General features: G+C 39.3%; 1 protein-coding gene across 1 annotated transcript in view; it reads right to left on the bottom strand.

Annotated features, from left to right (window-relative positions):
• The window catches only part of GMDS (GDP-mannose 4,6-dehydratase), a 430,504-nt gene that overhangs the window by 80,546 nt on the left and 336,414 nt on the right, over positions 1-13,544 (bottom strand). The window contains exon 8 of the mRNA XM_030041899.2: positions 4,305-4,423. Coding sequence (XP_029897759.1) covers positions 4,305-4,423 — 119 coding nt within the window. The remainder of the gene's footprint in view (positions 1-4,304; positions 4,424-13,544) is intronic.

Below are 13,544 nucleotides of genomic sequence, written 5' to 3'. Positions count from 1 at the left end.
AGCAGCTGTTTTGATGGTTCCTCTTCCATGTCCCCACAGCACCATTACTAATGTATTGTTGGCTTTCCATTCTTACAGCAATCTTTCAAATCTCATGTGTTTCCGTAACACAAGCTTCCATTTTAAGGTAAAAAGGGAAAAAAAAAAAAGAAAACAAACCAGAAAAACCCTCCTCCTTCAGTTCAATCTCAGTTCAACCTTCACTGTCACTGAAGAGGCCACTGCTCCACTTCTGCTAGTAGTTCACCTCATTAGACCTTACAGCTTATCTGCAAACTTCCCCTTTTTAGGGTGATCTTTTATAAGACCAACTGGCACGTTAGTTAAGATAAAATTTGTACGTAGAGCCAAATGACTAGAGTAAAATACTCATTTTTACTGAATTAATTCTGATCCTAGGAGCAATGAATATTTCTGTAACAAATGTGCATGTATTTTTATATTAATAAAAACCACAATAAATCTTTCCACTGCTTGAACAGTTTTTTCTTTTTCTTTTTTTTTTTTTTTTCTTTTTTTCTTTCCACATTTGCAGACAGCAGTTTTTGTAGCACTCTGCAAAGAACTCTGAGTGCTGTAGTGGTTTCAGGCTATCTTTGCAATCCTGTTCTAATTTAATAAGATTAATGACAGAAAATTAGTCAAGACAAGTGTTTGCCTGTTTCGTTTACCCTGCTGTAGTTCAAATTATAGGCGGGAAGTGTTTCCCCCAAGTACTGCTTAATTAGTAATAAGTAGAAGGGAAAGTAAACGAAAAAAAGTGTAATCCTTACAGGGGGAAAATATTTGTAGCTCTGAGGCTTTCCTGTTAGTACAAAGGACTGAATTTGAATGATTCAGAGGACTATACAAATAAAATTTGAAATTTCTCCCTTAAACAAAAAACGTTAGAAGAAAAAAAACCACACAAGGTAGATAAACCTCTGCGTACACTTTACAGGCAATTTCAGAGAGAGAATCAGTCTTATTGCAGCTGTACGTTTCATTAGTTACAAAAATGTAGTAAAGTTTCTCTCTCTCTTATTTTGGCTAGAAAACATAGTCCTGATACATGCTAATGACTGTCTATGACAGGGTATTATGTTATCTTCTTGGAAAGACTTTTTAGGCTGTCCGGGATTTTCAGCTGTATAAGTTAATGTGAATTGTTAGGAAGACAAAAACCTAAAAAAATAAAAAAGAAAAATTTAGTTGGTTGATGGGGCAGCCAGGACTGCTTTTCTTCCTGTTCTCTACTGCAGTATCAAGATATGACAGCTAAGACTTTTTTACATTTACAACTTTCCCTGCCAAAGCACAAAGTAGGGATGGTTAAGAGCCCCTGCACACATGCCCTGTGTTCTCAGATGTGCTATGAGCTCTGCCAACTGCTGCTTGCTGCGACATTCCTCCTGGCCATTTACTCCATCATTCCATTCATTTTGAAAGGCACATTGTACAGCAATACTGGGAAGCTGGGCCATCACTTACAGCAGTGGAAAGGGCTGCTGGAAATTTCCCAGATAAGTTTTTGAGATTGCAAAATTTCATAATACCTGCAACCCTGAAAAAAAAAACAAAACCAAACAACCAAACAACTCAACCAAACTTTGAGGAAGGGAGATAGGAAGAAAGCAGCCGTCCTCGCAGGAACTCATTTAGCAATTGCACTCTGGTGCGCTGGTTCTTAGGTGCCTCATAAATTGTAAAGAAACAGATCAATGGAACTCACCAGTGGGGTCCTACAATGCTAAAAGGGAGGATTTTGCTGCTAGGTTACTCCCTGAAGAAGATATATTCAAGCTGGAGGAGGTGGGAGTAGAAAGCCCTTGGGGGTTTCAAAGAATGTGAGAGGTTAGCAGCCGGCCGGCCAAGAAGGCAGTGAGGGTAAGGAGAGAGTGTGTGTGTGCTGCAAAAGCATGGGCCGGGCTGACACCTAGAAAAATTATGGAGGTTCTTAACAAAACTTTCCAAATCCTGAGAAATATTTTACACCTAATGCAACTTGAAAGATGAACGATGGCTACGGAATGAGTAGTGGGTCTGTTGTGACACTACTCCCACCTTGGGAGCAGGGGGAACGAATGGCTGGTTTATCTGGCTAGACTGTATCCAAAATGATCAGAATTACAGCACTGTCAAAATGATCAACAACAAAATTATCATTAGCACCTAAAATGTCACCTCAGTCTCCATATGTATAGCTTTTTATATATCACCTGTAAATGGCTTAAGAAATTAATAAGTTATTCCCAGTGAAGAAAAATTTCAGAAGAGCCATGGGGATTAGCAGCCCAAGCCCTGTTTCTAAAGCGATTTAGGTTCCTAAAAATCCATGTCACTAGATGTCACGTGGATTATTATACAATTTTTGAAAATTACTTTTATTGATTAGTAAAAAAAAAAAGCAACTATGCCTTTGTACACAGAAAACACCTGCCCTAGCTCATCACTTGGAGTCATACTGTAAAGTTTCCCTGAGAGAGCAACTTGTGACTGATTGATTCAATCCAAACACAGACAGCAGTAATCACCAACAGAAGTGATATGCAGTCCACCATATGGAGCTATATGTGAGCAAAAAATTAAAAAATGCAACACAAAATTTTGTGTTAGGACCAACTAAATCTAAAGTAAGCATTTAATATCCTCTCTATAACAGAAGATATTCATAAAAGTACTTTCACTTTTATTTGTGTAATTGTTGTTCTTTTCTTTAGGTTTTCTTGAGGGTTTAATTTGCTTTCTGAAAAACACATGCTGATTTGTCAGTCTTGGGACATGCTGAGACTTCTTAGGCCAACACCAAAGCAGGGAGTTTAATTTTAATTGACATCAAAAGAAACTGTGTTGTTAAGAACATTTATAAATAAAGACATTCAGCTAAGTACTGACCTATATGTTTCAGTTTCTAATTTTAGGTAATCAAAAAAAATATTGTTCACCAAACATTCATTCTTGCTTTTGCAAACAGCACTAGACGGACAAAATCACAAGAATTCTTACTTATATGGAGCAACTGAATCCACAGCATATTCGTATCAATGCTTACTAGGGAGAATGAGTTTATAAACACAAGAAGCAAAAGTATAGAAAAAGGAGCAACAATAAGAAAGACAAAGCAATTACTAGAGCTCCTACTACCTCCCCTTTACCCTGTCAAACCTCACTACTGTTAAGGCATGTAGGACAATGTGTGATCAGTCAGGGACATCTTGCTCTGAAGAGATGCTAAAAATATGGAGAGAATATTATTCCCAAAACTGAACTTTTGGGCTAGAAATTCTATTTATACAGTCTCTCTCTCCCCCACCAGAATTTTTTCTGGAAGTTGATGCAAAAAATTGAAACCAGACTAAAAACTCATTGAGGAGAAAATGTTATTACCTCCCCAGCCACCCACTGGCTGTTCAAATAATATTGTATATATCTGTGCACTTCTGCATATTTATTGAATTTGTCAAGTTTTTGTTCCCAAGTAAAACTTATTGGCCCTGTCAAAAGTTCACCAGCTGCACAAGTGACTTTGATGGCCTGAGGAACAGCCCTGGCGCTAGCGTCATGGAAGAGCCTGTGGCTTTCCTCTCCCTTTTCCAGCTGAGATTGGTATGTTGATGCATGGGGCCCAGAGAAGATACAGAAGGAGGGAAATTGAAAAAATAATAAACAATAAAAATATAAATTACAGAAAGCGCTCACCAAGCCATCCTGGTTTTATTATATGGCCTTGAGAAGGAATTTTGTATTTTCAATCAAACTATGTGGAATATGCATTGTAAACATTCTGCACCCACTGCTCAACATTTTTATGGCTTAGTAGGAGAAGAGCTAATAGGAACGTAGAGTGGGTTGCTACATAATCCGTGTGGTGTGGCTGATGGGCTGTCACATGGAAAGAACAGGGTTGGCAGGTGTCACCTCTTGAGATAGCAGAGGATGGGAACAGGACTATGGGGATCTGGGGGCACAAAATAGAGAATCGGGCAGAAAAGTCCCTTTTGCAGCAAGGTGATGAACAGTACCCTGGTAGTAACATCTTTGGAGGGGCTTCTGTTCCCCAAGGAGGGGAGTGAATGGGAGAACAGAGAATGAAAACTTCAATAAAAAATTAAGATGTACCCACCTACATTTTTTTCTTATGATCTAGAGGGCAACACTAAAGACATCCGCTGTGGCAGTCATTCATGCCCCGAAGGTCTCGCATGTTACAAAATTAGAAAGTGAGGGGAAAAAAAGAAGAATGTAGAGAAAAAATACTCTAACGCAGCGAATGCAACAGGCTAGAAATGTTCAACCCGTGGCTGCTATCTCATATTCACACTTACACAATGGTTTTCCCGATGTGCTTAAATGACTTCTCCACAAATTCACGGACGCTATGGACCTCCCCAGTGGCTATGACAAAGTCCTCGGGCTCATCCGTTTGCAACATCAGCCACATGGCCTGCAGAAAGACAAAGTCAGATTCAGTGCACATGTAAGTGGCCTCTTTGGTACATGATATTATATTACTGCATTTTTGGTTTGGAAATAACTACACATACACACACATACCCCAAACTGGGGAAATTAGCACTTTCCTAACATGGTGGCTATTAACCAGTTCAGTGCAACTCTGAAAAGAGTTCAATTATTTCTTATTACAGCAAACAATGCTGTATTTGATTTTCAATTTGTTTCACAGCAGGGGTTTCTGCAGGGGAGACTTTAATATGTTTACTTTTGAACACAGACTTGGTTTAGTGCTCAAGAGCATGGATTCACTTGTTTAAAGCACTGCATTAATTGACATAGATATGGGGGAAAGAGCAAAATTTTGTAATGTTTCAGTCCAGAGTGTTGTTGCCTGTCTGTTATAGAACGATGTCAAGCACATTGAATCATGAAAACATGGGTCCTTTCGGCTCTTTCTTCTGTCACATTTGTTTTGGCTGAGTTGAGATTTTAGTTAAGAGTAAGTAATTAAAAATGTAACTAAGAATAGTCAACAGTGTATTTGAATAAATTAATCTGTTTTTCATGCTGAATATGTGCTGAATGTTACATACTAAAGCACCATAGCAGAAACATTTTCTTTTGACACAGGAACACAGAAAACACTGGTAGAAAAGCGAGACTACCATTAACATCTCTTTCAGAGAACCGTTTGTGCAGCAGCAAAAATCGCAATAGGTTTTGAAGCAAAACTTCATGGGATTGTCAACATATTTGCATTTCAGAGGAGCAGGTTTACTTCCCACAGCAATGTCTTTCACAGAGTGCCCTCCACAAACAAGTAATAATGGATGAGCACCTTCTCAGAGGGCTGGCCAGCTAAGTCAGCTTGAAAGCAGGAAAGCAGATGGAAAAAGAGGCACGCAAAGACACGTGTGACTTCTCTGAGGTATCACGGCAGGTACATTTCAGTTTTCTGATGTGCAAGCCACCACTCTAGTGACTGTACTATTTGACTGCCTAGGAGCTGTAGGTGGACAGAATAATTATTACTTTAGATCAATCAAAATGATGTAAACACTTCATTTCCTTTGGAGAGGAAAAGGGAATACCTGTATGGCATGATCCTCCTTTAATAAATAACCAGAAAAGGAAAACAAAATAATTCAACTTTCTTTCCATATGGTAAAGAGGACTGTCATCTTCTCACAGTGTAATCCACAATGCTATTTGCATTGACCTCTTCACATCAGCTTTAAAGAAAACAACTTTAGTAGGTCCCTTGATGGTAGTGGATACTCTGCAAATCAGATTAATAAAAGCTTTGGGACAGCTCAGTTTCTCTTGGTAAATACCACCTAAAATATTCAATTTCCCCCCCCCCTATTCTTAATAAATCAGTGTCCAGCATAGCAAGGCGATACATTCCACTTAAATGGTTCTATTTGCAAGTAATTTTTCTTCCCAGTTATTATTTTATGCATCTTCCAAAGTTTTGACAAGATTTTATTAACATGTTCCTTTTGAACCTTTTTGGTTCTTGAACGTGTGTGGAAGGCTGGGTTTTGGGCAACTGCTGTGTAAGTCCTTGACATTAATTGTGCTTTAGGGATATGACCTGCTGGGCAGGACAATGGCAGCAACTTTATTTTTCCTTTCCAGGGTTGAACATCCTAGCCAATGACGCAGAAATACCCGACTGGCTGATGAAACTCCTCTTGTGGGGAGGAGATGTCTTAACTTGTATCTCATATGAGCTTTCTTGGAACATTGGGGTTTCCCTGTAGATTTGAGAGGTCGCCATAAATCACCAATTCCTGTTTCTTCATGACTGGACAAGCTTGCAGGATTCACAGTAGTAGCAGCTTCACAGAAAGATAAAAGGAATATCTCAAATAAGTAACTGATAGTTCTGGTTCTTCTAGCATCGTCCCCGATTTCACAGACCTTCAGCTTTCATTAAGCAGCCCAGCTGAAAACAAGAAGCTTCCTCATATGAGAAGGCACTATTTGAGTGAATAAGGATTTCCAAGATTAGACAGTCAGTCAGAGTCAGAATTTATAGTGGTTCTCCTCTTGACTTTAGTGGATGTTTGCTGTACGTAATGAATTCAAGGTCTTGCCTTTCTTTGTTTGAAACTTACACAGCACTGTAGTGTCAGATACATCCGACAGACAGGTAAAAACCAACCCTCATTTATTGGTAAAAATCACCCCCCACCCCCAAATGCCATGCAGGTTGACCGAATATGCAATATTAGTATAAGGACCTGCTATTTACTATGCACTTTTGTAAATTAGTATTAATATGTATAAGTAGAAGCAGGATCAGACTTACGATAATTTTTTGCTATGCCTCCACTTCTAAACACCTCAGTTTTGTAATTAATTGGACACAATTTTAGTGTGGGTGCTTATGCTGAGACATTCAACAATCCAGTGAGTGTTTAAAATATTTACACATTAATTTGTGTATTGATATAAAATAGTGTTAGAAGTTTCTCTTTACTCTAAAACATGCACTACATTGAAGGAGACAGCTACAAAATACTAACAAAAAACCAGCCTTTGACAATTGGTCCCACCAAGTTTTATACATTTGGATGTATCAACTCTTGTCTACTGTTTCAAAGAGCAAGCAAACACCTTCTTAGAAATACAACTTAAACTGCAGTAAATTTCTACAGGATCAACTTTGCAACGATCCAACAATGCAGATAGACTTGCTAAAAGCAATTTTTGCCTCAACTCCTACCAGGAAAGAATGTTTAGATTAATGATTACTTGAGAATCTATCACTGCTGGTTCTTTTATTTTTTTCTGGCATTCACAATTGTTGGCATTTACAGTTACCTCAATCAAATCAGGTATGAAAAAAATGAACGTGCTAAAAATTACGAAATAAGTGATAGTTCTGTTTTGCTTTGAGGAAAGTGCCCAAACACTGTTGCTTTGAACGGGTCTGCATAAACAGTCCATAAAAAACGCAAAGGCACGCCAGAAGATAGAAGAATCTTTCAACAAGCTCAGCAGTCAAATCTTTATTTCCACAGGTACAGGCTGTGACAACCACTGAGAAATCTGTGTACAAGCAGTAGCTATATGCTTTCCCTATAGCAAGTGCCAGGAATGTGCTTCCCCCCACATCAGACTAATAAAGGCCCTTGACCTATCAATTTCTAGGCATTTCCTTTAAGAGTTCATATTGTACCAGACTCCGGTCTGAGAATGAGAGGAAAGGGGGAGATACAGCTCCAGGTTTATTTGTCATTACTGAATGGCTTACTGGTTTTAACAGAGGGGAAAAGCTTTGTTTAAATTTCCACTGAAAGTAATTAATGGTTATTGACTGGCAAATGAAGAACAGGTGACACTCTGAATTAGAAGATAAATGATCTCATGTTCTAGCGCGATAATGGGTTAGTAATTGCTACAAAGCCTCAGCCTAGTGCGTCCCATCATAATGCTAGATCATGTCCAGAACACAAAGGCCTCTGTGTGAGAGGTATTCAGCCGTTCACCTCCCGATACAGCTGCAGAGTGATTTGCTCCATTTATTCTCTGATGGACTGCACAACTGAGGCAAAAGTTCACCCATTCTCACCTTCCTGTTCACATGCTGAACCACATGACCCATGACATGGCTGAACTGAGATAAAAATATTGCCCAGCTTTGGCTCTTGGCTATCTTTTAACCATCGCAAGGTCATATATTTTAGGAATTTTTCTGGTGCAGGAGTGGACAGTCGTGGATTTTCCTGTATTTCTTTGAAAAGGCTTTTTTGGATGGGCTGACAGCAAGTAAAGAAATGACTTGTGTTCAGTTCTGCCACCCTCTCCCTAATTTTTTGCTTGATCCAGTTAACAAAATGTGGGCAAATGTTGAAAAGGAGGAGAAAACTACTATGGAAATAATTTAGGCTTTGGGTCTCTTAGAATAAGACTGTTCCTTTAATGGCAAATATAACAAAACATATTTTTCATATTTGAACTCTTTTTGGCTCTAGTCTAGTGACTCACAAAGTCTAAAGGCAATACTATGTCATTTACATTTAAAGACAGAAACCTAACCAGAGAGAGATACATAGCAAGTCTAGCAAGCGGACACACTTTTATGATTATGTGGACTAGGATATCTGTTCTGCATGCCTGAACTACAGTCTCTGCCAAAATCTTTCCTCTTTCATCTTTCCCCTCTTCCCTTTTCTGTGCATAAACCCCTGCCAGTAGTAAGCACTGTTTTCAAGCAACATATCCAAACCATGAACCAGTCTTCTCCCTGCCCAAATTTGTTTGCTTACGTAGTGTTTGCACCTGGGCTAGTGAAGGGGAGAACCCAAGCTGGACTAACACAACCCGCATATAGGTACATTCTGTGCATGCCACTGCCGTTATGGTTGTGATGTGTCTGCTTGTCTTAAGCATCTGGAGCATGTTGTAGATGTGTTTCACCATTAACTTCCAGTCCAACATCCCAGTGAGAAAACATTTATTAACTGGGCTGTCATCCATGGATAACAAAGACTCAGTAGTTGAGGTTATGTTTAACTCTCTATATATGATACTTTCACTGTCTGCTCTAGCACTGTATATTGTTAAAATGGGCTCGTGATCGGGTATCTGCCTAATTAAGAGAAAAAAGAAATACAAATCCAACTTTCTGAGACTTTAAAATACAACTGATGATTTTTGTTCTAGAAATAAAAGACGATTTTTCAAGAGAATGAGTAAAGCCTTTTCTTACGTCTCATCCGATGCAAGACCCAAACCAGATATGACTGAACAGACACACAATGTGATAAATGGAAAATGTTCCTGTTGGTACTAATTACTATTGCCCTGCAATGTTACACAGCATTTTTTTCCAAGCCCTATACTGTCAAAAAAATCTTTCATACAAATTTCTAGGTATTAAGCAGAGAACTTCTGACTTTGTATTTGCCACACACACACAGAAAAAAAAATCAAACCAAATCAGTAATGTTTACTTTAGGAGATGGAACAGATAGTTGCAGCCTGATGCAGGTTGCATTGTCCGTGCATTTCAGAGACAAAGAAGCAGAGACTGGTGAATGTCTAGCTCTACTTACTTATCACTTGCAGAGGGCATGGGTTACCTCAAGGCTGTCAACAATTAGGGAGCAATTTCTGACTAAGTCAGAAAACATTACCACCCAGAGAGACCCAAGAGTACATTATCACCATTTATAGCAGTTCTGTCTTTACAGTATTCCATACTCTATTGTCTAGAAGTGGGCAGAAGAATTCAGTGGGTTGGACACGGTACTCTCTAGTGATCCCAAACCTAGCTATCCTGCTGGGGTCACCACTGAGAAGGAGAATTGAGCATTTTGGGCCAAAGCATGATGAGGGATGTGGCAGCAAAGGAGAACCTTCTCCCCATATGGCGAGGACAAAGGCCTGGCATGACTGTTGTTCCTGCATGCATCATGAGGGACTGTTCCCTTTGTGCCACAAAAGACAGGGCTATTGTATCACCTCCTTGTCTGCATTGTCCCAACTCAATTGCACTGGCATGGAAAGAAGCTGCTCCGCATCTTCCGCGCCGCGCGATGTGGGGAGATGTCATGCCCACGCACTTCCTGCCTGCCTGGATGTGAAGCAGTTCCAGATGCCATCACCCACCTCCTCCTGACACAGCCCAGCTGACCGGCTGTGGTTTCTCAAGCTGCTACAGAAATGACCACAACTGAGGATCGTGCCTTAGAAAAGTGAGACTGGGGACATCGACTCAGAGCTCTGAACCCAAACCGACTTCCAGTTTTTCTATTTATTTACTTTTGGAGGGGCAGGGAAGGCAGAAGAGGTGCTGCACTGGCCGAGTCATCCACATCTGATTGACTTCTGTGACTGTTAAAAGTGTAGGTGTGTACTGGGTGTACCTGGTAGGCATGAGAGTGTGTTATATAAGGAGATTATATAAAGAGACAGCAATACTTACATATAATACACAACAGAGGGGAAAAAAAAATCTCCTTACACATGTTCTGCGCACAATAGGGGCATAGCACACATGTCTGAAAAACACTAATGAAGCTCAACTGCAGCAAAAAGGTCTTGTGATCAGAGTAAAATATAAGCTGCCTCTGCCTGAAAGCCAACACAAAAGCGTTGGGCATGATCCCGTGCTCCCTGCCACGATGTGAGTTCAGTCTAAGTAATGACTATTGCTTTAGTACTTGTTTCTGACGATGTTATAAGGCAAGGCAAGCACGGCAGGGAGACTCGTGCCAAAGAAAACCACAGGGATGTACTGCCAGGCATGCTGATACTCCCAAGAAGCCAGTGACAGCAGGAATATGGGAGTATGCATAACCAATGTACTCCTATGCTTTTTTTTCCTGAAATACAACTCTTCTTGCTCAGTTACTTAAAAAGTAAGGGTGCACATCCAACAAGCACGAACCTTACTATGCTGTTACAGTTTGTACTCGAAAGGCAAACTGAAGTGCATGATTGAGGTCACTGTCTATCATTGCAACAAGAGTGACACTTTTCATAAGCTCAACCGTCTCTTAAAACCTACAGCAAAAGAGGTGCTGCCCAAGAAGGGCGGGAGACATGCCTCTTCCTTTCCCCTGAAGAGTCATCATCCTGACTGATCACCAAAAATCACAGCGTTGGTGCAGTATCTGTTGCTCAAGGAACCTCCATTCATGGAAAAACCCTTCTGAACACCATTTAAGTATCTATCAGATCTCATCAGTTTAGATACATTTTGATATGTTTATTCCTTAACAGTGTAATGCTGAACATAAGGACTCCGATGTCTGTGTACAAAGCTTTTCCTTTAGCGTCGTCCTTTCTATTCACGCAGAGGAGACATTGAGTACTTATGACATGGCAGCTGCTTCCATTCAGAAGAGTGACGTTTACAGACCATAGACAGTTACATCACCGACAGAAAAAGTATAAAATGAGAACAGATTCGAGATGACAACATTTTCCTCTGAGAGGAAACACATCATTTGATAATGGCAAATTTACCTTAAGAATCCTAAGAAAGTAAACAAACAACAAAAATCACTTTTACCAATATACATATTAGAAGTCTCCTAGGGTACAGTTACAGAGATAATATCTCGTGACTCATTTTATAAACTTTCTCACAGATATTTGAAGTTACAGTTGATAAATTGCCACAGAAGCAATTTGAAGTATGCTTGCTGATTTAGTCAAATCCTTCGGTTTGGCTGTAGATGTGAACTTGGTTAGAGCTGAATGTGTTCAGATCCATGATTTTTTTTCTTTCAAGTTAAAAGAGTTTAGTTGATATAGTTAAAGATAATAATCCAACAATTATAAAGTTACTAAGATAATAAAATACCTGATAATCTTTGTGGAGCATCTTGAATGAAAACAATATCAATGTCTTTTGAAACAAAAGCCCTCACATCTGTAGGAAATACTAGGAAACACTGTCTAACTTTTCTCTTGTAAGCAGATAGGCCAATTGTTTTACAGATCTCAGGGAGGACTCGTGAAAATTTAGTAGGCAGTTTTATTAATAAAAACCACAAGAATTATAATCCAGATAAACCTTAAAGGTCAACCTTCCCTGTTAATGCAACATGATGTTTCTCACATGCACCTCAGTTGAACACAAAGTTCTCATTGTGTTATCAAAAACTAGATTACTACTACTTTTTTTTTTTTCTTTTTGTGTCACTGAGTGTCAAAATATTGTTCTTTCAATACATGGAAGTATTTGTATACAGTTTTATAACTGATCTTTAGTTGCTAGCTGGAGGCAAAAAAGAAACAGTAAAGCTGCTTGTTGGGAAACCTCATCAACAATGAAAATTAATATAGTCCTTTTTTTCCTGCCAAAAAAATTTGAACAGATTTTTAGGTCCACAATGGTTTGTTTATTCTTCAAATGGTTAAATTGGAAGTGACATGTGTGACACAAAGTAATTTAAATGAAAAGATACAGAAAGGATGCATATATGCTCTGTTTCTTTCGTTTTAATTTTGGAGGATATTGTCGCAATTGCTAACACAGGGGTGCCTTAAATTTTGTTTAAGAAAAAAGGGAAAGAAATTCAAAGCTAAACAGACAAAAAATGAGAAAAATTTGAACTACAGAAAGTACATGTGAGTTCTAACCACTCAGGTTTGTATTACCTAGACAAGACAATAGAATAAATACATGTTTCCCAGGCTCCACCTAGCAGACAATTCTGAAAGATATTTGACCCACTTCCCCCTCCCTTCCAGAATTAATTTTGCCTGCTATTTTTATATGAATGAAAGACAAAATACCTCTTCACAAAGAAGCAGACTCCCATTTGACAGGATTACTCACCGCTAAAGTAAAGGGTTGTACCCAGGTTGCGGTGAGGGCAGAGGAGTCTTAGGGACCCATGCCAGGAAGGACTGGTTGGGGCCACGATCTAGCCGCAAGAAAACAGACGAGGCTTTCAAGTCAAGTACTGGCATGTTTACCAGAGCAAAACGATCAGCCCCGAAATAATGATCACAATGTAGATATTGATCACAAAATGTTTACAGTGCAACATCTGACATATAAAAACATCCTGGTTCACGCTTCTGACACCTGTTTGCCTCCTATTTCTTTCCTGGATTGCTCAGACACTCACAGCTAAGCGCAAGCTGACGTGCTCCCTTTGATGGGGGTCAGAGGAGCAGCATGATCTATGGATCAAAGTACTACTGATCTCCACACAATCAAAAATGCTGTTATCTATACCATGATTCAGACAATTACTTTCTCTCTCCAAATCTTCCTTTCCTTTCCTCCCATTTGTGAGCATTGCCTCTTCAGCTTGCTAGCTTCTCCGTTCAAGGTTTGTAGGTCTGCGGGGATCTGCCTAGTACCTATCCAGAAAAGGGCCCTGACTCAGGTTAAACCACTAGTAGTACTGTAAAAAAGTGCTAAGAGCAGCGGAGAACTGCCAGAGCACATGCAGATAGGCTCAGAGGTAATAAATCAGTACTTTGTAAGATTTATACGTTTGAGGGTATAATGGGGAAGGAAGAGGAGCAAGCCTTTAAGATAGTAAAAGTAACAAAGCAAGAACACTGAAATAAAATTTATGAACAGTATTATTATTTTTTTAAGAAATACAGGGAGATAGGGTGAGTTA

Source organism: Aquila chrysaetos, chromosome 18 (genome assembly GCF_900496995.4).
Source record: "Aquila chrysaetos chrysaetos chromosome 18, bAquChr1.4, whole genome shotgun sequence".
Lineage (NCBI taxonomy): Eukaryota > Metazoa > Chordata > Aves > Accipitriformes > Accipitridae > Aquila > Aquila chrysaetos.
The sequence above is the reverse complement of the archived record's forward strand: the minus strand, read 5'-3'. Positions and strand labels throughout refer to the sequence as shown.